We start from the raw sequence: 25,880 nt of genomic DNA, 5'->3' as shown, positions 1-25,880 counted from the left end.
AATCTCATGTAAGATTTCCCCATTCCACAGTGGTAACAACAAGGTAGCTAATATGAATTTGAAACACAGCTTTTATCATATTTATTACCCAATTTCAGATTCCTATTTTCTGTTACACTGGCTGGAAGTTGAGATCTGCTAACCATATTATCATGGAATTCCAGCACTGAAATGTACAGGAAATGACACTCCAGAGAGTCAAAGCCCATATCAAACTGAATCTTTATTGATGCAAAAAGGATTTTGCCCCGATAGACCATTTAAGCCCACTCAGTTCAACTTAATTACAAACAGTACAAAAATAGCTATATTTGTGAATGTCAGGTGCGCCATTCATCTATGTAAGTTTGTGTGTCCTCCTCAAATAACGGCTGTGCATCAGTCTTTAGATCAGTGAGAATTTATCCATGCAGGATAAATCCATGCAGTCTGTCCTTTCATCTGAGAGAATGTGCTGCGAGTCATTCTGCCAGCGCCTCCTGTAGCTGGACCATGCTGTGGAGCACTCCCTTGTCATTCTCCGCCATGGAGGCACGGATCTCCTGCTGACAGAGAGAGCAGTGTTGCGCCAGCGCGGCGAGGGCCTCCTCTAGCACCCCCTGTGAGTGGGGGTCGGGGAGGGCGCTGCAGGACGCCAGCAGGGCCAGGGTGTCGCCCAGCCACCCGCTCTCCCTAGCGACGGCGGCCACCCAGGGCTGCGCGCGCACGCACCCGGCAAACGCCTGCAGCCCCAGCCTCCAGAGCTCCGCCGCCTCTTCCCACCACTCCCGCCACGCCGCGCTCACCTGCGCCGGACCCGGGCCGGGCGTGGCGCTCAGCGCCCCCGCCAGGAAACGCAGGGCTGCCGCGAAAAACCGCCGCTGAGCTGGCTCCACGGGACCTGAGGGGAACACACCAGGGGTGAGTGTGTGAGTCTCACACAGAGACGGCACCGAGGCTGCGAGGGGGGACACCGCAGACCAAAAACACAGTCAGGCACGGCTTCTGTACTTACCACTGCCTGCAGGTTTCAGCCTGTCAATCATGAGCCCCAACGTGCAGAAATTGGCTGCTAGGACTAGTAGGCGGGGCTTGTGCAAGAGGACAGGAAGTGCATCACTCAACACAGACTGGAGAGAAGAAAAACATGGATCCTTCCTAAGAAACCCAGAGAGAGTGCAGGAAGGTCAGAGAAAGGTGAAAGACAAGCAGACTGGTCAGCATACTATGGCGCTTGCAGTGTTTTCTCTGCCTGCCTTGCTATGCTTTTCCTTAAAATCAAAAATGATGAAAAATGTACCATTGATGCAGTAATTCACACCATTATTTTTTAATTGCTGTACAATCTTTGTTTTACTATTTTGCATGTGTGTGATCAGAGGGGCAGTGTGCAAACTGGAGGGACAAAGAGCCCATGCTCTGGACCAGGATCAGTATAACTGACCCCCCGCTCCCGGTATACACTGTCTGCCTCGTCTCCAGGTCTAAAGAAAATTCTGGAGTGAACAAAGCTGCATGTAAGTCATTTCAGTATTACATTGCAGTTTTGACCTATCACTGGTTTGCCTGCCTGGAAACTCTTTGCACCATCACGCACTGCCGAATATGAGTCTGCAACAGCACTATTTGGAAGGGAAAGGTCTGGCCATCAATACCTGACCCTGTCTGGCTCTGTGACAGTGAAGTTGAGCAAGGCAGAGCAGGCTGTTTCCAAGCTGGGATCCCGGGTCCGTGGCGCTCCCCCTCTGTGCTTCAGGGCACCCCAGCCACTCCCCAGAAACTGCACCAGCAGGGCTGGTGTGTCCAAGGTAAGCAGCACCCGCCTGGGAGCTTCCTCTGCCGACAGATGGCACAGAGCAGGAAGCAGATATCTGAGAGAGGGAAAATTGAATTTTGATATGAACTTTATTCACACACTTCACACATCAAACCATTCAGTGCCTACCAGTTAGATAAAAATAATTGTTGCATTAGTGCTAGCGTTTCAAAATCATAACGTAAAGGACAGTGTATCTTGACAAATACACGATACATGTTTTGACATAGTGAAGTGTCATTTAATAAAATCTAAAACACAAATCAATTATAGAGAAAGGAAGAGACAGAGGCCTTCATCTTCATGTTGCAAATAAAAAATGGTCACACACTCACAACTCACACCCAAACAACCTTAATCAAGCATACTTCAAGCTCATAAACTGTATTTGCTGAGCATGCTCTCAGCCCTCTCCAGGGTCCTTCATTTTCATTCCATCAACACAACTGAATGAGTTTCTTTTCTCTTCTCTCTCAATGCATTTGCCTCTGTCAGGACCATTAAAAGGAGAACGAGCAGAATGTGCACTGATAAAAGCAACTTGCCCAGCATCCCAAATTCCCAGCATGCACCACTTTACCTCAGAGCCTCCTGGCCTGTCCAGGCTCCACCCTGTGAGCTGTCACTCACAGACATCTCTGACATCCAGCTGGCCAGGCCTTTATCTCCGCTGCCTCCCTCCAGATGTCCTTTGGCATAATTAACAAGGAAGGGCAACAGGGCAGTGACTTCCTCTTTGAGACAGGAAGTCTCCTCAGCCAGCCAGGCACAAAGCGACCGAAAGGTGGCAAAGAGAAAGGGGTCACCATAGTGACTCTGATCCACCTGGGAAAACAGATTAAGGTCAGGGAAGCGGGAAAAGGCAGGTGTATTTAGGGCTTTCTGAAATCCATTTGCAATGACTGCAGAATCTGTAACCCAAAGTCAACATGTCTTACCTGTTGCAGATAGTAGATGACTGCAGAGAAAGCCTCCTCCAGGATTCCCAGGACCTGCCTGCTCTGCTGCAGACTCAGCCCAGTGATGGCAGTCTGCGGCTGGGCAGCATCACGGATGAGGCCCTGGCTGCAGGCCTGCTCCATGGCAGCCTCCATGATGCGGTAGCAGGCGGTGAGCACTTGTTGCTGCTCGGGGGAGAGGTCTGTACCGGGCAGCTCCTCCAGGCCCATCCGTACTTCCACGCAGGCTCGGTTCACCAGCAGGCAACAGAACTTTGGCGAACCCACCAGCTCCCAACCAAACAGGTCCAACAGGCAGGCAGACATCACAAAAAGTGGCCCTAGCTGGGCCGGGGTAACTTTAGCCTGCAAAATGGGTCTGAGCGCCTCCCACAGTTGGCTCACAATCCCCCTGAGATCCTCACTCTCCGGCACCCCACCAGGCAGGGGAAGGAATTGTGGCAACCGGATGCAAATCTCTAACCGGTCCAGGTGCGACGCCTGGCAGAACTCTGAGGAGATGCCAGCCAGCAAGGACAAGAGGTCAGCCGGGTGTTTGCTCCAGGCTGTGGGTCGGATCCGGCTCGAGAGCAGGTGGCCCAGCAGCGGCAGTCCTCTCTCTCTGCTTAGGGTTTGGTTCCGACTGACCGCCCTGCATAACGCCGGTATCGCCCCTCGCGACAGCAGCTGCTCTGGTCCCCTGGCAGAGGCGCACACGGTGCTCAGAACCTGATAGCAGTCCGCAGCCAGCGCCTCGTCCAGCTGAGTGGCTGGACCCTGGGGTTTCGTGACTCCCGACTTCCCTTTTTCTTCTGAGCCGAGAGACTCCTCTGGACCTTGATGCTCACCTGGCTCTCCAGGTCTTGCTGCATCCTGATCTAGTTTGGACCCGTTAGCATCCACCTGTGGTGCAGCTTCGTGTCTGTCTGAACCTGCTCCGTTTGTGTGTGAGACCTGAGAGGTTTGGCCCTTCTCCTGTTCTGGACTTGTCTCGGCCTGCCCTTGGCCTTGACTCTGGGGAGTCCAGGTAGGCCCATCTGCCAGCAGGCCCAGCAGCAGGGGGATGGTGCTGAGGAGCTGAGGGTGAGCAGCCATGCCTGGGTCGGTGCTGAGAGCGGCGAGCAGGGCAGCGCCCAAGGAGAGAAGCTCTTCAGGCGGCAGTTCGGAGCCTGCACCACCCCGCACCGCCGTCACCAGCAGGCGTGCCGGGAGGCCCAGCCCTACCGCCTCAAACACACGCCGCAGCGTCGCACTGTCCAGCTGATTTGCAGGACACACACGCGTGATCTGTGGACAGGCAGAGGGCAAGGTTATGAGAGCTGATTTATTTTGAGATGGACATACAGGACACATCATTTCTCACATTAAAATGTAGGTTAGCTCTTATGTTAATTACAGTAATTTTGTTAATGTTACTGAGAAAAATAATAATCTGGAGCAAAGACAATCATATTGAAATGTTTCACAAGACAAACATGCTGTTTTTATTTCAGACATTAATAGAAGTTTTATACCAGAAGCAGCGCAGCCAATGTATGGCTGTCGTTCTTCGCGTGGATGAGGGCGTGCAGACATCTTTCCAGCATGTCTCGCTGGGCAGGGGTCAGGGTACTGTTCGCTTGTCCTGGACACTCTTTACCGCCCCCCACTCCCTGCTCACTGCTGTCATCATTCACAGGGCTTCCAACAGCCTTCCCAGTTTCAGTCATCGTCACCTGATCTAACCGACCAGCACAGATAAAATACACCTTGTCATCTCCGCACTCCCGTTACATTATTATTGCACTTTCAACAAAGTATCTAAGAATGGAAAGCCATCCAGAAATCTGGTGCTCAAAATACAGCAAACACAGAGCGCTAGGGGAAAACAAAACATTTTCATGCCCACGTGGTTAATAACTAGTTAAATATTAGATAACAAAGCAGCAAAAAACATGTGTTAGCATGCTAACTAACTATATACCGCTACGTGATATTCTCAAGCCATGTGAAATTCGTCGATAATCATACTGCATTTCATCTAACTGAAGCTATAAGTTAGCCAACTAAACACGCTTAGCAGGCTGAGTTCACTAGTTTTAGCTAAGGCTTATTTATATACAATATCAATAAGTAATGGGCTGGCTAATCTCACAGCACGCTGTGCCAACGAGAAATTTAACTTTTGCATGTCGTCTCATTTGTTAGACATTATCTAACTTACAAATACTGAACATAACAGTGTATTAAAAGACCGTGTTACATAACTGAGGAAGAGGTTTTAAAAAAAACATTAGCTTTCTCTTAACGTTACTTGATGCAAAACATTTCCAACTCACGTTTGGCTAGTCAGCTACGAGCTAGGACAGCAGCGGTCAGAGCAACGTGATCGTTTGAACCAATTGGCTCTGGCTACAGTTAAAGACGAACCAATCACAGCAAAGCTTCTTGGGCATCCGCAACGCCATTTTAATGTATTGTTTTGAGAATGGTAGCTATTCTGAGAAAACTGTCAAATTGAGGGGCACTGGAGCAATGACATATTACGTTTTTGTGAAGTAATGAACCTTATCATATATCAGATTAGACGGTATGCGGTGTCCACATATCGTTTAAACAATACGAGCTATAGCCCAGTGGTTAAACCGAATTCGCCGTTTCTTCTATAGTAATCTAGGTAGCAAGATAGTTCCCCGTGACGAGAATTTTTAGTGCGCTTGGGACAATGCGGGGCGGAAGCATCTCCTGGGCTTTATCGGTCGTGTAGGTTCGTTTCCGAGTTAAAGTGCAAGTCGTGAAAGATTCTGACCCAGATAGCCAGTCCAGTGGAGAACTGCGACCGTAGACTTCTCCGGGCCGCAGCCGAATCGGGGCAGCTGTTAGATTCTGGAAAGGTGAGTTGTCATGAGCAAGATTTTTTTGGTGGGCCAGGTCATTGGGACGGCGACATGGACAGCATTAGCGCAGGGTAAAGGGTTACGCTGCAGCCTTGAAGGTGGTGCTGAATATTGTAGCAAGGCGAACAGCTGTTAGACGCGGAGGTGTCTTAACTAGGTGATCCTGGATTATACAGAAATACACGGTGCTGACACACGGACCGTTCTCCTGAGCATTGGTCAAGCAACCTGTATTTATCTGTGCGCGGATAAAATTGTGCACATCGCGTCACTTCAGTGTGAAGTTAGGAAATTTAAGAGTGCATTGTATGTGAAGGTTAGTGTAGATACCCAGTAAGCGTTTGTATGTGAACAGCGTGTGAAGGTTCATTTTTGATGAGGTAATTCGCTGTTCACAAGTTTATTCATCATCACTGTTAATGTTACAGTAAATTAATGTGAACCACTACGTGGAAAATGTAGTATTTGGGAAATAGTGTTTACCAATGTTGATGCCAGGTTGTCGTTTCGGTAGATGGCTAGCTGCTTGCACAGCACACCATCTTCAATAAGAAAAGAAAAAATAAGTCATGGTTCACTCCAGTTTCCACTCTACTCTTCGGTAAAGACAGTGAAACAAAATTAATCTGGTATCCACTGTAATACGAATGAGTCTATCACCTGTAAGCATTATAATAATAAGGTAGTTGGAGCTGGAACTTTCCACTCTGGGATATTCACCCATTTGTTCATTCTAATCCTGATCCTTTTCTTTCTTTCTTATTGCAGCATTTTTTGGGGAAATTGAAGATGTCACGACCAGAAAATGAAACATATATACACGAGGCTTTGAAAAGGATGAGAAACACATACTTTTTTCAGCGGGAGGCATTTATGTAACCGGAGACTGCTGTATGGACCTGTCTCTCCACACCAGCGAGCACTGACGAGTGTGTTTTTGATTACTCAGACAGAGAGAGGGAGGGGAGGAAGGATAGAGTGGGGGAAGAGAGCACGCCAGCCCGGATTTTAAATGTTCAGAGCCGGAGATCTTTCGCCTTGTTTTGTCTTGCAAGCGAACTAAGCAAGAGGGCAGCCGGAGACCGAGCTTCCCTGTTCTTGGGCCATAATCGGCGGTTGGCCGGTCACATGGCAAGGCTTGCGTTCACCTGTGTTCTGTCAACACGTCACGCCTCAGTTTAAGTCACCTTACAACACCTGTGCTGCGAATTTCCAAGAACTGGTTAAGGAGAAAGTTATTTTGAGAAGGGTTTTTTTTTTTTTTTTTTTTTTTGCAAAATAACGCTTGTTGCGTTAACAATTCACTAGTTTTGAACCAAACCTGACTGGACGTACGAGATGCTTTTGAAATTCTTGTGACTGCTATTTTTTGTGCCAGCTGCCGAAGTCGTGTTTTCTTTCGCTATCGTTCTTCGCAATCCGTTCTGATCTGCAGCACAAGGAAGTGCAGCGACACTGCGTGCAGGAATGCGGATCTGAAGAATGCCTTCCACATCGCGCAGGTTGGTGTGCTGTTCGGTGGCAGCGGTTAACTGCGTAGGTTTCAAGTAGAGTGAGACTTACGGCAGTTCTGTTTGCTGTGGCCCTTACTTTGTAAGAAGGTGGCTTAAAAGAGGCACCAACTGCATCGTCAGGGTATTTTCCTTGACAGTGTAAATAAATGTCACGTTGTGAGAATATAACAATTCCTGTAAAACCTTGGTAATTTAATTTTTGTCTTAATTTATGTACAGTTTTAACCGTGCGTGCATGGTGTGGGCATGGATGTTTATGCATTGCGTCTTTTCTTTATGCAAGCCATTTTGTCATGTGTTTTTGATGTGTAATGTGTAAGTGATGAACATAGTGAATTGCAACCTTGTGTCAGTAGAGAATTGTGCCCCAGGCTCTAAGATTGTGCAATGTAATGCAGAGGATTCTAAGAATTCAGCTTGGGGCAAGTAAGGTGGGAGGTTCCTTTTAACATGGTCGCCCAAGAGTTTTATTTTCGTCTTGCTCTGTCTCTTGGAACAGAAAGCTCAGGTCACAAATGACTAGCTCTGACAAGTTTCAGGCTGCTTCTGACTGGGGTGATGGCACTGCAGATTTATTTTAAGCCAAAACCACATTAACATTTGGGGGCATCACAGTATTTTTTTTTAAGATAACTTCATTGTGGTTTGTAACCATAAACCATGAACACATCTATAATGTGCGCTTGGCTCTAGACATGAGCCACAACCACCCTCTTCTGACACAACTTTAATTTGACTGCTGTGTAGCAACATGGAAGTTTAAGCAAATGTTCTATTAAAATGCTGTCATGCAGTCAAATGGTAGGAGGTGGGTTTTTAGTGTGTGCATTCCTAATCAGTCCCACAAACCATCCTACTACAGTCGATAAGCATGCAAATGTATTCCTTAACTTCATTGAGGAGATAAGCTGGTTATCAGCCCTTGTCTGTGTAGCATAGTAGAACTAGCGTAGTTTCACTGGAAGTGGGCAGCATCTTTTAGAAATTATTAAAATTAAATTAAATTAAAATAAATTATTTTAAATTAACAATATTTTTTTTTTATTTAATAATCAGCTAAAATCAGAACACCACCAACAAAAATATTCACAGAAATGTGTTAGCAGACAGTTAAATGATGGGGCATTGAGATACCACTCTGAAAAATAAGGGAAGAGTGTCTTAATTTGGAAAAGAGGTAGGCGGAGAGACAACCCGGGGAAATGCACATGGCTTCACTCTGGACAGCATGCAGGCGATTTAAACCTTGCACTTAATCTGCATCATCTCCTCTTCATCCTTTTTAAAGAGACAAGACACCCTATATTTCTTTTATTTGTTCATACATCCCAGAATGCTGTTGAGTGGCAGAATATCAAAGAAAAGTCATTTGATTATTTAAAATTGCTTGCTAGCAATGACTGGATGACAATGTAATATTTAATATCTTCAGCATTGACAGACTTTTTAAATAAATCCAAATTCAAATAGATTACAGGGTGGTCTCTATTATTTTAGTGAAGAGATTCCATTATGCTAAGAAAAAACAATGTGCTATGGACATAAATTTAGTTTATTATTTTTTTTACAGTTTCACTTTACACAGTTCTTCAGCACAAATGTTAAAAGGTCCAAAAGTTGTTGCTGAAGGACAAATTTTTGCCTATTTCGAAAAGTTGTCTGAATTTGTGTAGTTACACAGTTCATTACCAATTTGCACCATTTCTTTTAAAATGGAAGCCCAAACGGTTTTGTTTGTGTTCTTTTTTCTACAACAGTGTATCAGAGGATGCTTCTGCCCTTGGCCAGTTAATTCATGGACATCCATAACTGTTCTTTTTACCCATGCACACTGTGTTTTAACTGAAGGAGCCTGGAAGAGAGTGGAGACGTGTCATGTGACCAATGAGGTTAAAGGTGGGTTGGGCAGGGCGTGTAAACCAGGCGAGTTTGGTGGATTTGTCAGTCATTATGTATAAAGGAATATGATTTGTGTGCATTTGTCTGTTTGTAGATGTGAATAGTGTATATGAATAATGTCTGTGGATAGTGTAGTATCTTATAGCCTTTACCCATATCAGTACATTGTATTTACACTGCTATATGTTCCAGTTTGATATGAAGTCTGTCAGCAACCTTAACCCTAAACTTAAAGCAGCGGCATCTTTGTTCTTTTTTCTAGCAGTTAAGTAAATGACATTTCCAGGACACACACATACCTACTGAATCAATGTCATTATCTGAAAAGAGCTCAGAGCAGGAAATGAATACTTGCTTCTCCCTATATCCCTGTGCAGTACTAGATGACAGGCTATGTTTGTGCAGATTAGTGTGTTCACGTTTCTTTGGAATCAACACATTTGCATATAATGGATGTGGAATACTGAATGGGCTCTTCCCTGTATGCTGTGGTTGATTGAGCCCCAGAGGAGAATAGCGGGCATGGTTTAAGCAATGCAAACTGGCAGCTGTTAATCCAGTATTCAAGAGTGGGATTACTGTAATGCCCGCCACACCCACTCACACACACACACACACAGTCACTTTGGGTGAGGAGGGGGGCTGGAGTAATGAAGGAATGTGCAGATACTGTAGGACAGAGTTGGTAGAAGCTTTCAGTGCTGGCAGCTCTGGCTGTCTGTTTGCAGTGCACCTCACTGTAGTGATCAGTGTAGTGTGTAGTTGCTCAGGAGAAGGAGAAGGAGGAGAAGGCAGTGGCACAGTGCTCTGTCTTTGCTGGTCTACTAGTGCTGGACAGACAGACAAGATTGATTGTTTCAGAACATATCCAGCAGTCCTGCTTTTGGCAGATCTTCAGTTCTCACACTGTGCCTGTCTACTCTCCTAGCTTCTTTCCCTCTCCCCCCGCCTCCCCCGCTGTCTCTCTTTCCCTCCTCCTCACTTCCGCCACTTTGTTTTGTCTCAGTAGCATTGCTGCTAATTATCATTGCAGCCACATCAATAAAACTGATGTCCACATGAGGTCATGTTGTCCTTTTTAAGTCTTAATTGTTTATCTGTTAAGGATTAAATGTGAATGCATTTAAAAATTTCCTTTCTTTTATATTTTTATTGTACTGTGAGATACAGGTAGTTATACAGCAAATGCATGTAAATTGACTATTGGTTTGAAACAGATTCTTACCTCTGTTCATTCCTCTCTCAAGTCCCTTGATCTCAGTGGAAAATGTCCAAAGCACAGCAGAGTCCGATTGGCTGGAGCCTGCCTCACTTGGGTCGGCTTCATCAGCTCCTCCTATCACTGTGCTGCCTCTGCTGCTTGTCTCCTCCCTCAGGTAAGTCACATGTTACGATGACCTGTGAACCCAGATTTCTGCCACATATATGTGAGTTTGACTTGTGTAATCTTCAGGCATGTTTGCTGTGGGCATGTGTGTATGTGCATTGGTGGTAGTGTGTATGTGTGTCTGACTGTTGGTTATTTTGTCACTGACAGATGTCACATTACTCTGTGAGAACAATATGAGTGGGACAGTAGGGCTTTGTGCATTTTTGGTAGTCAAGCAGGGGAAAGAGCAGAACAGAGCAGCAGTGTATCCCTCCATTCCCGAGAGGGAGGGGGGCGTTGCTTCAGGACAGAGTTTGGGTTACATCAATCCATAATATCCTTTGCTGGACCCTCCGTAACCGTGGCGACAGTATCTGGGGGAGTACTTTGTGAGTGTGGGTGAGGGTTTTAAATGTGAATAATCACAGCCAACAGGATTATTATGTCCTGACTTTTGTGTCTTGTTTGTTTTTGTGATTTATTTTTTTGTGAGCTTGCACACAAGGTTCAGCTCCAAAGCCAGAAAACTGAATTTTAGATTCTAAGTGACCTGAGAGATTAGAGGCTGGCCTTCAGTCTGTTTTTTGTTTTTTCAGGAGAGGGGTGTGTTTCCCTCTCCCCCCTGCCTCGGCATTGTGCCAGCACTGTGCTGGGAGTTTGCACGGAACGCCACATGTGACTTGAATCCCTTTCTTCTTTGCTCTGGAATAGTGCAGTTAAATGAAACATCTGGCCGACAGTGGTGCATTTAAGGATTGTAGGAGGAGGTTTCCTCTGCCTGCACAAAGCAGGAAGCATGCACCTGATGGTCCTTGCTTTCTGAAAGGGTACTTCACGATGCAGTAACTACTGCACTGCCAGTTGGGCAGGACCAGCTTTTGACCCCCTGCTTCCCCTCTGAGACATTGTAGTATGAATGGTATGTTAACCTTTTCCCCCTCTCCCTGTTCGTCTTTCAGGGGTGAATGCTGGATTGTGCAGGGTGTCTGGGGGAGTGCTAGGGATCCACTGGAGCAGCGTGATTGGGCTGGGGTGGCGCCCCCTGGCGATGGGGAGGGGCAGTGCGGAGTGCTGGCAGACCTGCTGCCTGGAGCCCACGTGCAGTGCCGTGTGGAGCCTCGGGGGGCGCTGTGTGCTGCTCAGCTGCTACCGCAGAGACGGCTGTGCCATCACTTCACTCCCTCACCCCCACATTCAGGCTCTGGGGCTCCTCCAGCACATATCAAAGGGCACCCCGGCAAGGAGGAGAATCCGAAGGATGGCGTCACGGAAAAGGGATGGGGTCATACCCCACCAGCAGGGGGCTCAGCCGAGTCACCCTCACCCTGACATGGTTAGTCTACGTTTGACATTACATTACAATGTTGTCGTTTAGCAGACGGTCTTTTCCAGAGCGACTTACATAGGTCACATTTTTTACATGTTATCCATTGATACAGCTGAATATTTAACTGAGGCAGTTCTGGGTTAAGTACCTTGCTCAAGGGTACAGCAGCAGTGTCCCAGTGGGGAATCAAACCAGCAACCTCTTGGTTACAAGCCCTGCTCCTTACCACTATGCTACACTGCTCTCCCCACATTGTGTTACCTAGTGTATGTACAGTGGATATGGGCTCACCTTGCCATCAGGGTCATTGTCTGCCATTGAAAAGAATGAACGTTTCTATAGTGTGTGTACATAATGCCTCTCTTCTTGCAGGGCATTTCAAAGGACACAGTTAGTCCCACCCCCTCAGTGACTTCAGCCAATGGCAAGGCTCTTCCCTTGACCTCCAATCGGACCCAGACCCAACAGACCAATACGAGCACAGAAGTGGTGGTCCCTCCGCTTGTACAGCAAAACTTGACATTTTCAGATGAGACTGTGGATACCACATTTTCCAATAGCAGCATAACACCAGCTCCCACCGTTCATGCCCAGACCACACCTACTCAGGCCGGTAAGTCCAGATGGCTCAGCGCAATTAAAGCTGAGACATCATCTGTGAAATCTCATCTCATCTGTGAAACCAAGACACATATGTCTGCCGCAGTGCAGTGAAATAAGCCATTCAGGGAGACTTAAGCCAGGGAAGGTAGGCACTTAGTTTACCCTGGAGACCAGTCCTTTTATGGTTCCTAAATATTGGATAATCTGACGCTAGCATGTCCTTGTAATATGTGATTTAGGAAGTTTATGTTTGTGCTGGCATTGATGGCTTTGGTCTCATGTTGGAGTCTTTTGAAATTAATCCGTAATTCGTTCAGATTCAGATGGACTCAAGACATCAAAGCCTCTCTTTCAACTGTAAACTTTGCCTGAACTGAGTGTCTCAGGTGGCAAGGCGCTCATCTCGAGTGACAGAAGAAATAGCGGCAGAAGAAATAGGCTTTATTCTGCCGGAGATGAGGGTTGGGATGGCCAGGGTTTCCTCATCTCAGACACCCTGCATTTCGTGAGCCTCCTGCAAGTTGCTCAGATGGTGTCAGTGGAGTAGCGCCTGTCTTTCAATTGGTGCCCACTTCCCTGTGGTGCACGGTGGGACTGTGATGCACAGTGGTTTTTCACCCTTGCACCTGCAGTGTAAAAGGCCTGTGGTGTGTGAGTGTGCCAGAGGAATGTTTTTGTCTTGGTTTAATGCTTCTGCACAACTACAAGCCTCATGAACTGGTTGTTCCAACCTGGGGTTGCATAAAGGGGGGCAAAAAGCATTGAAATTGCCTGACCTGTCAATATGCAAAAGAAAGATTTGAATGGGATTCTTGTTTGCATTGTATTTCTTGTATGGAAATTGGTAGATTTAATGCCCTGCCCTTTTATGTTTATTAGTGCGGGAGCTGGTGGTGTCAGCGGGGAAGAGTGTGGAGGTCACATTGCCACGCAGTGAAGTGGAGCTGAATGCCTATGTCCTTCCAGCACTCCCAGAAGGTACTGCTCCAGCACTGATGATCGAGCCACTAAGACCTCTGCCCTCCTGTTCAGCCACCTGTGTCTCTCCCCACCCCTTTCTTTTGGGCCTGTCACAGGAACACAGGATTGCCTCAGTGTCTTAGTGTTTCGCGTTATCTGTGTTGGGCTGGATAAGCGCTATTACTACGTTTTGTTTATTTGTTACAACCTCTCTGTGCCAGGGTTATATACAGTACCAGTGAAAAGTTTGGACCCACCTGATTAAGAAAAAGGGAAACATGCGATCAAAGGCATTTTGATCTAAAGACTTATGCTTGAATGCTTGAAATTTGTTTCTTAGATGAATATAAATAGTGAAGTTGATGCCTATGTATGAATTTCCTTAAAGAAATATTTAAAAAATATATTTTTTGGCTACTTTAAAGAATTTGGATATAACACTTATTTCAGTCAGTGCATAATTCCATTTGAGGTATTTCATAGTTTTGATGTCTTTACTATTATAATAGTTATCATAGTATAATACTATTATAATACAAAATAGTATAAATACAGAAACATCCCTCTATGAGTAGGTGTGTCCAAACCTTTGACTGATACTGTACATTACCTGTCTATATAACATTCCAGCGTTGTGAGTTGTAAACTTGCAGTCTGTGTCTCGGCGTTATGTGTTTATAGCCTTTCTCTGTGTCTAAGGGTCATGTGTCGTAACCTTTCTCTCTGCCTTAGGGACAGACTATGCATTTGAGTGGCGGTTAATCACTCATCCTCATGACTACAGCGGAGAGATGGAGGGCAAGCACAGCAAGACGCTCAAACTGAGCAAAGTAAGACACTCGTTCTCTTCCTGTCCCTTTCCCTTCTGTTTTTCTGTCTCTGTGCTGCAGAACTCTCAAATTTACTCTCGGCCGACAGGCAGAATAAATGCATTATTATAATAGTGATGACACTGTTGAAGTAATAAATCATCGCCGTAATTTTTTAAACCTAAATGTTCACGGACTCACGGCAAAATTACACAATCCTTGCGCTTTTTGGTTGTCAGACCTGTCAGCTGGCATCAAGAATGATGGCACTTTCCAGTTATGAAAAAATCCATTAATTCTCAGCAGCCACGCTGAACACGCAAGACCAGTCATCCGTGAACTTGGTGCTCAGACTGAAGCTGTAGCACTTTTAAGTCAAAAGTAATTTACCTCCATCCAAATTGACAAAAGCTGGACTGTGGCAGGGGAAAATGTGATTAAGGCTAAGTCAGCATCAGCGCCTGTATTTAAGGTATTGCTGCAGTTACAAGTGACGCTGACATGTATTTGATGGATTCTTATGAACCTCACTTCAGTAAAAACTAAATTTAGCCTTTTCATTGTAGAAATCAGTTGATGTTCTCAAAGTACGCATGATGGTGTCAGAATTTTAGTTCTAGATTTATTTATGGATTTGCTTATTTATTTTTTTAACTTTCCAAATTTAGATGAAGGTCCACTAACACCTGCCACAAATGTCCTGTTGCAGACCTCTGAGCATCCTGTCTAACATGGCTTAATGTTTGTGGTCTAATGTAACTGCACGTTGCCTACGTCTGTAACTTCACCTTGTCTTTTTAAAAATGAATCGACCACAAGCAGGAGGGTGACCGTTAATGGCATCAGCCATTTAGCTCAGATTGACCAATATCGATGTTTCTCTTCTCTCCCAGCTGACCGTGGGGTTGTACGAGTTCGAGGTGCTGGTGGATGGAGATGGTGCACATGGGGAGGGCTATGTCAACGTCACGGTCAAACCAGGTTAGAGGCGAACGCCGCTCTGACTCTGCTCCTGCACCACACTGACAGGCAAAATGGAGTTCTTAACTGACACACATACTTGCAATCGCTGTTTATGGGGACTCCGCCTGGTCGGTACACAGCGTGGATCAATACTCACAGACAGAACCGCGCTGCAGCTGGTCTCGTTGTCCGCCGATCGATTTCGTATCGGCCTAACGTTTCGCCTGCCCTTATCTGTTTCAGAGCCACGTGTAAACAAGCCACCGGTTGCCGTGGTTTCCCCAAAGTTTCAGGAGATTTCCTTGCCGACGAGTTCCACGGTGATAGACGGCAGCCGTGAGTACACTCTGCGTGTGGTCAGAGGGAAAATGTGGCAGAACCAATAGTGGATCTTCCATGTGTGCATGCTTGCATGCATATCAGAGGGGTCTGTATGTGCATAAATGCAGGGGTGGGTGCATTGCGCAATAGCAGGATAATGTACAATTGCAGGGCAACATAATGACTCAGTTAAATGCAAAGTGACAGATGGTCAGCGTGAGACAGCGAGGTTGTTCTTTGCCCTCTCTCCCTCCTCCAGAGAGCACGGATGATGATAAGATCGTTGCGTGGCACTGGGAGGAAGTGAAGGGGCCGCTGAGGGAGGAGAAGGTATCGGCCGACACGCCCATCCTCACTCTCACCAACCTGGTGCCCGGAAACTACACTTTCAGGTAGCTCTGCCCCCTGTTCTGTTCTCCTTCTCCTGCACCCCCCCCCCCCTCACTCTCAGTTCAGTCCAGTTCAGTTCAAAACAGATTAGATATGCTTTATGGTTATGGCTGTAGATGTTTGTTTAGGGACATGTGTTTTTGTGAATAATATTTGCCCACTGTCTGTCTCTCAGGCTGTGGCAAGCCACTATGTGTGATGCAGCCAGTGGTTCTGTCTGGCTCTCCCCTAGTGAACTGCCCTTTTTTGTTCTCATTCATTATTTTGATTTGACAGAGGGACATTTCAGTTGCATTAAAATATCCTTGTTTCAATTCTGAGTATTTTTCAAAGCGGATCTCTTCCTCTTGCTCTCTCATTCTCTTTCAGCCTGACTGTGACAGACTCAGACGGGGCCCAGAGCTCGACTCAGGCGACGCTGTCTGTGAACAAAGCTGTGGACTACAGGCCGGTGGCCAACGCTGGGCCCAACCAGGTGATCACTCTGCCGCGCAACTCGATCACCCTCTACGGAAACCAGAGCACGGACGACCACGAGCACCTGGCCTACGAGTGGTCCCTCAGCCCGGAGAGCAAGGGCAAGGTGGTGGAGATGCAGGTGAGGGGGGGTGGGGTGCACGTTCAGTGTGTGCATGTCTCAGTCTAGTGCGTGTGTGTGTGCGTGTGTGTGTGCGTGTGTGTGTGCGTGTGTGTGTGTGTGTGCGTGCGTGTGTGCGTGCGTGTGTGTGCGTGTGTGTGCGTGCGTGTGTGTGCGTGCGTGTGTGTGTCTGTGTGTGTGTGTGTGTTAGTGGGTGTTCGTCTGCGTCTGTAAGTGTGTGTACGCACTTGTGTCTGGGAGTATGTGCATGAATGCATGTGTGTGTGTCTGTGATTGTGTGTGCGCGCACATCAGTCTATAGCTGTGTATGTGTGTGTGTGTGGGTGTGTTTAATGAGCTCTGTGGTGTTAACCCTGTAAGGTTCAGGTGATGATAGGGGGAGCAGAGTGTGGGTATATGTGCTGGGCCTGGCAGATATGGGGGTTAATCCCTCTTTGGCTTGACTCTCTCTCTCCCCTACACCAGGGAGTGAGGACACCGACGCTGCAGCTGTCTGCCATGCAGGAGGGAGACTACACCTTCCAGCTCACCGTCACCGACTCGGCCGGCCAGCAGAACACAGCCCAGGTCACCGTCATCGTCCAGCCTGGTGAGATGACACGTGCACGCAGCCCACAGCTGTAATAACACATATCTGTGTGATTCCAAAATATGCCACAAACTTCAATATGAGTTTCGTTCGTGGATGGTGATGATGATTTTTCAAAAATCATGTCAAGGTTATTTTGTTAATAGGCATTGTAAAATTGTTCTGCTCAAATTCTGCCCCGTTTATTAAAAGGGAGAAAGTTCTGAGCCAGAGGGATAGTTTGCTGTGTGAAAAACTGGAAGAAATGAAAAAGATCATTGCTTGTGTGAAATCAGCCTGAGAAGCTGACTTTTGCCCCCCCCCCCTCCAGAAAACAACAAGCCCCCCGTGGCGGACGCAGGGCCTGAGAAGGAGCTCACTCTCCCTGTGGACCGCACCACACTGGACGGCAGCAAGAGCAGCGATGACCAGAGGATCGCCACCTACCACTGGAGTCAGAGCAAGTCAGTATGCACGCACACACACACACATACACACACACAGGCATACACACACACACTCACACAGATATATGTGCAGAGACACATGGACCCTCATACACACACAGCCACACCACCATGTCCCTGCAGCAAGGTCAGTGTGTGTATCGGTTGCCTCCGCGTGTCTCTCAGGGGTCCGGAAGGCGTGAAGATTGAGAATGCAGACAGCGCGGTCGCCACGGTGACAGGGCTGCAGGTGGGCAGCTACGAGTTCAGCCTGACGGTGACGGACGAGAGGAAGCTGCAGAGCACCGACACGGTCAAAGTCATCGTCCGCGAAGGTAACATTTTGTCTGTTTGTCTGTCTTCTTATCCCTCTGTCAGTCATAATAGGATAAATGTATGTACCGCTACATCAGTCCTCCATCTCACAGTGTGTACATGCCTGTGTGTCAAAGCAGTATGTGTATAAAGGCGTTTCTGTGTGTGTGTGTGTGTGTGTGTGTGTGTGTGTGTGTGTATATATATAACACCTTTCTCCCCCTCTGGCAGAGCTGGATCAGCCTCCAGTGGCCCGGGTCATATCCAGCCCTCCCATCTCCCTGCCCCTCCGGACAGCCACGCTGGACGGCTCGCGGTCCTCAGACGATAAGGGTGTGGTCAGCTACGTGTGGACCCGCGATGACAGCAGCCCAGCCGCAGGGGTGAGAGCCTCATCAGAGCGTGTAACACTGATTAGCGCACTCAGGGAAACAATGTCCTGACCAGCAAGCAAGCTACAGACATCCATACCTCTACTGCGCCAACACTTACACTCTTTGTGGGGTTTCCTACAGAAATTACCAAAATGATCCAGGGGTCTCAGTCCTTTTGAAACTTTCATTTTGTGTCTGATCAGCTCATTGAAGCACACACAGGATCAAGAAAACCTAAAACATCCACACAAAAAATGCCATTTTGTATCTTCTTCCTTCTCTGTACCTTTTCTTTATTTTCCTCCCCATTTCATGAAATCTGTAATATGAGTTTATGTAGTAATCTGTAGTATGAGTTTAACCAGCCTACCAGTTGTCACAGAGAGTAGTCATCCTTTTGCTATATAAGATGCAGGGTAATTTTAGGGAGCATTATTGAGGAACAAGGTGTGTCTTGTATAGCAGAAAATGTGGTACTATTATTGTTTACATTATTGCATATATTAAAAATGTGGTTGTTTTGGGAGGAAAAAAATCCCCTTTGGGCCCAGCTGTTTGTGGATCACTCTGCAATAGTATTTCAGATCTTTTTCCTAACCCCAGTATAATTGAAAAATGTGTTCCAACTCTGTCCCAGGATGTGCTCAATAACTCCGACCACCAGCCTGTGCTGTTGCTTAGTAACCTGGTGGAGGGAAAGTACAGCTTCTCCCTGACTGTCACTGACAGCAAGGGACAGAGCAGCACCGACCGAGGGACCGTGGAGGTGCGACCAGGTCAGTGTTACACACGCATACACACATACATACACAGATCCGCTGTTGGAGCGTTACACACACAAAGCCCAAGCATACACAGACTCTCTTGTACTGAAATTTCTATCTCTTATATGCACACACAAACATGCCCATATATATTTACTGTGTCTCTCTCTGCCTCACACACAAACGCACACATGGACACCTTGTGCACATACTGTCAGACATGCAGCCACAGCTCTTGTGCTGTCACACTCACGACACTGTGTCGCCTCAGACGCGTGGGAGCGGGACCTTGTGGAGCTGGTGCTGGAGGTGGCGGTGTCCCAGGTGTCCCGCCGGCAGAGGGACATGCTGCTCCGGCAGGTGGGCGTCCTGTTGGGCGTGCTGGACAGCGACATCATCGTCCGGGAGGTCAACGCGTTCAACGAGCACAGGTCAGGCCTTCCCGCGTGTCCCTCTTCTCTGCCTCTGTCTTTTCTCTCAGGATCCTACTCCCTTTTTGGGGAGGATGGCAACTAACATAAAGATGTCCACCATTTGCACAGATCTGTTCTCTGTGTCAGAATTTCACCACATGCCACACTGGCGCACAGAGCGTGATGTTCAAATATCAGTGAAGCTGGGGAGAAACAAAGGGGTAAAGCATTAAGAAAATGATCTAAAACAGAAATGAAATCCAGTGATATTAACATGGTGTATATGTTGGAGCTCTGAACAGTACACTGGTATAGTGTGTTTTTTTTTTTTTGCGTGTGTGTGTGTACACACTATGTGTAAACCCTTCCTCCCTTTCCTTCTTCCTCTTGGCCACAGCACTCGCATCGTATTCCTGGTGTCAGGAGGCCCAGGGCGCCCCCCTCTGTCCGGACACAGTGTCGCTGTTGGGCTGCGTAACAAACTGCGCAAACAGAAGAACGACTTCCTGATCTTCAAGGCCCGACGCGTCGACACTGTTAGTGAGTACTAGGGGGGCGGGGGAGGGGTGAGCCTCCATTAGGCTATGTACACACAACCTTGGAGATCTGTGGCTGCATACTCACATGCATTAGTAGCTAACTGCGTTATCAGATCAGCTTAAGTAACGCAGTATTTGCCTCAGAAAACAGTACTCACAAGATTGGGGGTTATCACAAGACTAACAAATCCACCCTTCCCCCTATTGAATGTTTTAGTCAAAAATTATATTTTGGCAATAAACGTGTTAACCTTAAGCAGTTAGGAAGCACTTTGGTGTTGTATGGTAAATATTTACTTAGTTACCTAAGATGGGGGGAGGGGACATTGTTAGTGAGTACAGAGCTAAAGGTAGGATAGACTGGATAAAATAGCCTAGATATGGCAGCGCCTGGCCTGCATTAGAGACAGGGTTCTAATAACAGGCATACCTTGGGCTTAGATAGGGATTCTGCTCCAATCCAGTTCAGCACAACTCTTGGCCTGTGAAGCACTGCAGGGTGCTGCAGTAACACTGCTGTGTTTTTCTATATGTACTGTGAGGCCCACAGGGTCTGGGGGGGAGATAAAGGAGCTGTGCTGACCCTCCCCGCTTCTGTTCCTCTCCTCCTCTGTCGCTCTCTCCCTCCTGTCCCAGTCTGCCAGCTGAACTGCTCCAGCCACGGAGATTGCGACTCCTTCACCAGACGCTGCGTCTGTCACCCCTTCTGGATGGAGAACTTCATCAGAGCCCAGCTGGGAGACGCAGAGAGCAACTGTGGTGAGGAACCACGCTCTGGAGGGTAGAGCACTGGGAGTCCTAGTGAGGCACTGAGGAAATGGCACTCTGACTGAAATTAATTCTGTATCAGATACAGAGAAGCTTATAATGAATTCCCTCTGCAATTAATCGCTGTTAATCATCAAATTATGTGGCAGGCCAAGCAAATGGATGATCCTTCAGAGGAGAAACTATGATTTAAAGGAATTTTGTCTGTAAAAACGTAGATTTGTGTTTCTTAAGTTAAGGAATGCTGTGGAATGTGTTGAAGAGATCTTGGGTGGAGGGCTCCACTTTGCTCAGTAGTCTAAAGAGAATTCGCTCTTTAATGAGTAAAACGACTTGACAGTTTTGTTGGAGAGGCTAGAGGGGAAGAAATGCATTGTGTCATTTGAGTCTGAAACATCTGGATTAATCACTCTGATGCATGCACAATGCATTGCCAAGTTGTTATGGTTGTCTGAGATGTAACCCATAACTATGCAGTTAAATTTGAATTCACTTCTCTCGCTTTCTCACTTTCAGAGTGGAGTGTTCTCTATGTCACTATAGCATCCTTCATGATTGTGGTTGCTATAGGAACATTGGTGTGGGGCATGGTATGCTGCTGCCGCAGGTACAGTGGAGACAGAGCTTATTTTAAGCGCGTGTGTGTGCGTGTGTGTGTTTATTAAGACAGTTTATTTTGTAAGGTAATTGCAGTGGGTGGTTGTTCAGTTGTATTTGTGAGTATGAATGCATGTTTTTTGACGGTGTAAAGTAGCTGTGTCATGTGTGCTGTGTTGTGTAGGCGAAAGAGCCGGATGCGCAGGAAGAGCCGCTACAAGATGCTGGAGGCTGATGAGCAGGACAGTCTGGAGCTGCAGCCACAACGATCCGGTAACACACACACTCTCTCTCACACACACACACACATCCACACACACTCTCTCTTTGTAACTGAAATTACATCTGCAGGTAGTTTGATTACAGCCTCAGGGAGACTCCCTCGCACTGACTCTGTCTGTCCTTGTGTCGCCTCTCTGCAGGCCGCTTGAAGCCGGTCCCCGCCCCCACCTCCTCCTCCCTCATGCGCTCCGACTCAGACCTGGACAGTGACGAGGGCCGGGGCGGCAGCCCCTGGGCCGAGCGGGAGAGGGGCCAGCTTCTGCGGCCCCAGAACGGTGCCCTGCGCAACGGCCAGGGGCCCCTGAGGGCCAAAAAACAAAGAGAGGAGTTGCTATAGCCACCACTAGCCACCACGTCAGAGACAGTGCTGCTCCCCGACCTACCGCGCACGAACCTCACCCCCCCCACCACGCACAACACTCTGACACACAGGAGTAAGGGATGGAGGGAGTGTAGCTGGCCCCCCAGGGGTAACACCTCCCCACCCCCTACCCCAACAGGCCCTCGCTGAGCCAGAACCCTGGAGACTCAGACAGATAGGCTTGGGGAGAGCAGAGACAAAGCCCCATACCTCCCCTCTATCTGTGATGTACAGGTCTGCACCCCAAAAAACACAGAGAATGTATACTCCCACACCCACACAGGGAGACACCTCACAGCCTGGAGCTCCACACCCCACTCCCTGCTTCCTGAGAAGAATGAGCCAGCTTCTCTGCCTGGAGCACCTTGAACTCACCTCTCCCCCTGCACCCCCAGATCCCCAAATGCACAGTACACACCCCCACTGACCTGCACTTCTGATGCTGACAAAGAGGCTGAGCGCACAGAGAGAGGGCTCACTGTGAATACTGGAGCCAGCAGCCCCAATCTGTGTGAATGAATGCGTGTGTGCGTGTGTGTGTGCGTGTGTGCGTGCGTGTGTGCGTGCGTGTGTGCGTGCGTGTGTGCGTGTGTGTGCGTGTGTGTGTGCATGTGTCTGTGTGTGTGTGTGAGAGAGAGAGAGAGAGAAGGAGAGAGAGATGGTGATTACATGTGGATTTTGTGGTAACGGCCAATAGGCCAGAGTAAAGTCTGTTTACTGTCAGCTGTGGCAGTTTCGGAGGCAGGGTTTTTTGGTGGTGTGTCAGAGCAGAAGAGGATCCTGAGAGGTGACTTTCTTGTGGTGTGGATCACACTGGATAAATTCACTGGAACACACACTGGACAACACAGCGCTGATGCCCCACCCCCTGTCCCTCAATCCCTGTGTGACATGTGGGTGGGCGGGGGGGAGGAGGGGACAGAGCTTCTCTCTCACCTCAAAAACTGATGGCTGGATCCTTGCCAACCACCTTGAGTTTAGTTTGTTTTAATTACTTTTAGCCAGTAATTTGTTTCTGATGCACTTTGTGTCATTTTTATCATGTTGCTGTCTGTAATTTTTGTTCTTGTTTCGGCTGGCTGTGTACTGTGTGTCAATCCATGCAGATCGCTTTGGGAAGGACTTTCGGGTCACTTTAGCACCAAGCAGACAGTAAGACTCATTTCCCATCAATCAACCCCTGTTAAACCTACCTATCTGGTTTTTAAATCCTGTGTTAATACAGTGTAATTTGAATGTTAGATTATTTACTCTGTCCCTGCCCCCCAGGTTGTTCTTGTGAAGGAGGGCCATATCATTTCATGACCTGCCCCAGGTACAGGAATGACATTTACTCTGTTCAGAGTCCCATATGATCCCTGTTGTTCAGTTTTTTACTTGATTGCTGTACACCACTAATTTTAACTCAAGACTTCCCAAACTCTCTGCCATCTTGTGTCCTTTTGGCAACAGGAGATCTTGGTTACTTTCTAAATTTCTTCCTTACTCTCTACTTCCTTCAGAGCTCAGGCATGTGAGAACCTCAGCTAGAAAGTGTTCCCATGCTTTTGCCTTACCTGAGCCACTTCCTGTTAGCAGAGCTTCCAGAATTCTTCGGCAGGGGGATTGTGGGCAATGGAGTCCAAGGCCTTGGCTGTCAGACAGCAACAACCAAATGAAGGGATTCTGTTCTGATTTTAAAGCTAACTATTGTTGGTTCAGTGTTTTTTTTTTTTATTTTATTTGAAGGATTCCTTCCATCTGTGACTTGATCTGGGTCAACTGGATTACCTGTAAATTAAAGAGGGACATATTTAAATCCTTGTCATTGTTTAAAATGCTGTTGATGACAGCAATGATTGTGTGTATAAGAGAGTGAGTGTGTCACTTAGTGAGTGTATTGAGGTGATGATTACCAACTATTCATTATATAGTTTTACATCAGGTGAGTCATTTTCATGAGTTACATGCTATACAGGAAACTAACTATACAGCACAAGAAATGTCATCAGCCAGTAATACATGGTATTCTGTGTTTTCTTAGTCCTTCTGCAATGAAGGATACCTGTCCTAGTTTCAATATGTGACCACGTGAAACAGTAACAATTGTCTCAGTAAGCTTTCACAAGACTGGACATCCTCCCAAGCCCCAGCCAGTCAAAGGGCCAAGTCACTTTAAAGATGAGATGAAACGCTCAATAGCGTTCATCAGAACGGTTTATGTGTATGAGATAATTTGGGGTATTGGTCATAATTGGCCTTACCCATACGAGTAGCAGAACTATGTTTGTAAATATTTGTGTACTGATATATGGATAGTATATAATTTTTACCTGTGAGTAACTGCATAAATGTTTGTAAGAGGTTGTAATATCAGCAGTGTCACATTTAGATCAACACGGGATGCAATACTATAAACTGTTGAGTTTGCATTGTATATAGCATACAGAGATACTGCAAGTTAGAGGTAAGGTTATATACTTTTAGTGATCAAGGAATGTGAAAGGTCACGGAGTAAAACAACTACTTGAAAAGAAATAACATCCCCATCCCGCAATGGGTATATTATTCACATACATAACACAGAAAATACTTAGGTGCAGAAAATGCTATTAACATTCATTTATTTAGCAGTTACTATTTTCCACAACAACCTTTACAGAACAGCATGCCAAGATTGACACCACTGGGATATACCATGTGAAAGCAAGCAAAGCTCTTGCTGAGGGTATTAGGATGGAGCGTGGAACTGCCTAGGAGGCTCAGATGGCAACAGGCAAATTTATACAAAGTTTTCATTCACCTTTACATTCACATACTGCTATTGGTATCTCTTCAGGTTAATCAACAAAAATGAGTCCAATGCCTCCTTCTGTGTGAGAAATAGACCACGGTAAATTGTACAGCTCTTTTTATCTCTGACACACAAATTCTGTTCACACTGTAAATCCAACATTTTACATGTGAAGTAATACTGACATCCCACTAGATGGCAGCAGGCACCCTCCATGACAACCTCTTTGTCATTCCCTTGTTGACCATGATCTTCACAACCTTTGTCTTCATGGCCATCATTACATTCAATGACATCATCATCACCATTTTCTATGCATACTTTAAAGTAGTGCATATGTAACACAGCTGTTTGTAATCCAACCCAATCTAAACCAAGATGGGAACAACAAGCTGAAAGCATGCTTTTTTTACTGAATTAACTGACCTTGAGGCTCGTTTTGAATCACCCTGTGTGACTGTGCTGCAAATCGCAAATTGCAAATGGCAAATGTGCTCATTTGTGTATCGTGAGCATTATTCCACCCCCAGGTGACCATGAGCTACTCCTGGATGTGCAACAGTTTATTAGTCTGTTTAATCACTTCCTGGTATCACCAGGCCTGGCACTTGTTGCTCTGAACTCACTGAAGTCTGCAGTAATGAGATTGTGTGGTTTTAATCACTAATTCCCACAGGGCAGAATCTGTCCAACAGTACAGATAATGTGGTGTGTGTGCACGCACGCGTGCGTGCGCTTTTGAACTCTCCTGACACTCCAAAAACACCCACACACTTATGCCCTAGAGGGGGGAACATGTTCAGACAAGCAGGAGGGTTGCAGGAGGGGGACGAAAAATCTAGAGTGTAAAATAAACAACTTCTTCAAAATCCAATAATATGCAGACTATTTCCCATAAGCAAAATATTTCCCAAAAGTAAATAAGACTTTATTCACCAAGAAACCACATGGTCATAGGCAGACATTTTAGGAAACCACACCAAATATTTATGCATTTTAATGGACACACCCTAGAGATGGTGGTTACTTTCCAAAAATACTTCATTCAAACCTTTTAGGCAGTATGTTAGTACATGGTCAAGGCATCCCTCAAATCAGTGACCAGCACTGCTGAACTGCACTGTGACATTGACTGTTCATGGAGAGACAAATCCATTATCTCCATGTTCAGCATTACCACTATAGATACCTTATTTCATATTTACCAATGGGGTAATATCAGAGATGAGCTGGACCATGGCCTAAAACTGGTGTTTTGCCTCAGTGTTCTTACCACTGTAATGACCACTGTGCTTACCCTGCGCATTCCACCGTTAAT

General features: G+C 46.7%; 2 protein-coding genes across 4 annotated transcripts; one reads left to right on the top strand and one right to left on the bottom strand.

The window, feature by feature from the left end:
- Positions 1–209: 209 nt before the first annotated feature.
- ncdn (neurochondrin) lies at positions 210–5,098 on the bottom strand. 3 transcript variants are annotated; one of them, XM_036515774.1, is made up of 7 exons: positions 5,052–5,098; positions 4,248–4,453; positions 2,734–4,020; positions 2,376–2,620; positions 1,635–1,850; positions 995–1,137; positions 210–880 (listed from the first exon to the last, which is right to left on the bottom strand). In XM_036515774.1, the coding sequence occupies exons 2-7, from the start codon at positions 4,440–4,442 to the stop codon at positions 462–464; spliced, it is 2,505 nt and encodes an 834-aa protein (XP_036371667.1). In that variant the 5' UTR covers positions 4,443–4,453; positions 5,052–5,098; the 3' UTR covers positions 210–461. The 3 variants fall into 3 exon arrangements, with proteins under 3 accessions (XP_036371667.1, XP_036371670.1, XP_036371669.1); XM_036515777.1 differs by having other exon boundaries at positions 4,248–4,448; XM_036515776.1 differs by having other exon boundaries at positions 4,981–5,073.
- A 1,778-nt stretch (positions 5,099–6,876) lies between these two features.
- Positions 6,877–21,765, top strand: kiaa0319l (KIAA0319-like ortholog). Its single transcript, XM_036515995.1, has 22 exons — positions 6,877–7,111; positions 8,881–9,019; positions 10,270–10,398; positions 11,351–11,724; positions 12,091–12,331; positions 13,201–13,299; positions 14,014–14,111; positions 14,984–15,071; positions 15,297–15,389; positions 15,634–15,766; positions 16,134–16,362; positions 16,828–16,951; positions 17,262–17,394; positions 17,563–17,711; positions 17,923–18,074; positions 18,703–18,841; positions 19,101–19,260; positions 19,640–19,782; positions 20,418–20,540; positions 21,066–21,156; positions 21,331–21,419; positions 21,569–21,765. The coding sequence occupies exons 3-22, from the start codon at positions 10,290–10,292 to the stop codon at positions 21,763–21,765; spliced, it is 2,964 nt and encodes a 987-aa protein (XP_036371888.1). The 5' UTR covers positions 6,877–7,111; positions 8,881–9,019; positions 10,270–10,289.
- The last annotated feature ends 4,115 nt before the right edge of the window (positions 21,766–25,880 follow it).

The sequence above is a fragment of the Megalops cyprinoides genome, chromosome 21 (genome assembly GCF_013368585.1).
Source record: "Megalops cyprinoides isolate fMegCyp1 chromosome 21, fMegCyp1.pri, whole genome shotgun sequence".
Taxonomy (NCBI): domain Eukaryota; kingdom Metazoa; phylum Chordata; class Actinopteri; order Elopiformes; family Megalopidae; genus Megalops; species Megalops cyprinoides.
Note: the sequence above shows the minus strand (reverse complement) of the source record. Positions and strands in the feature narration are given on the sequence as shown.

Bases quoted from the DNA above. Each gene is read 5' to 3' on its own strand.
- ncdn (XM_036515774.1), bottom strand. From the start codon at position 4,442: ATGACTGAAACTGGGAAGGCTGTTGGAAGCCCTGTGAATGATGACAGC. The intron at 4,021-4,247 runs GTATAAAACTTC...GCCTGTCCACAG, and splicing joins CATTGGCTGCGCTGCTTCTG to ATCACGCGTGTGTGTCCTGC. The intron at 881-994 runs GTAAGTACAGAA...TGTTCCCCTCAG, and splicing joins GCTGAAACCTGCAGGCAGTG to GTCCCGTGGAGCCAGCTCAG.
- kiaa0319l (XM_036515995.1), top strand. From the start codon at position 10,290: ATGTCCAAAGCACAGCAGAGTCCGATTGGCTGGAGCCTGCCTCACTTG. The intron at 16,363-16,827 runs GTGAGGGGGGGT...CCCCTACACCAG, and splicing joins GCAAGGTGGTGGAGATGCAG to GGAGTGAGGACACCGACGCT. The intron at 19,261-19,639 runs GTCAGGCCTTCC...TCTTGGCCACAG, and splicing joins AACGCGTTCAACGAGCACAG to CACTCGCATCGTATTCCTGG.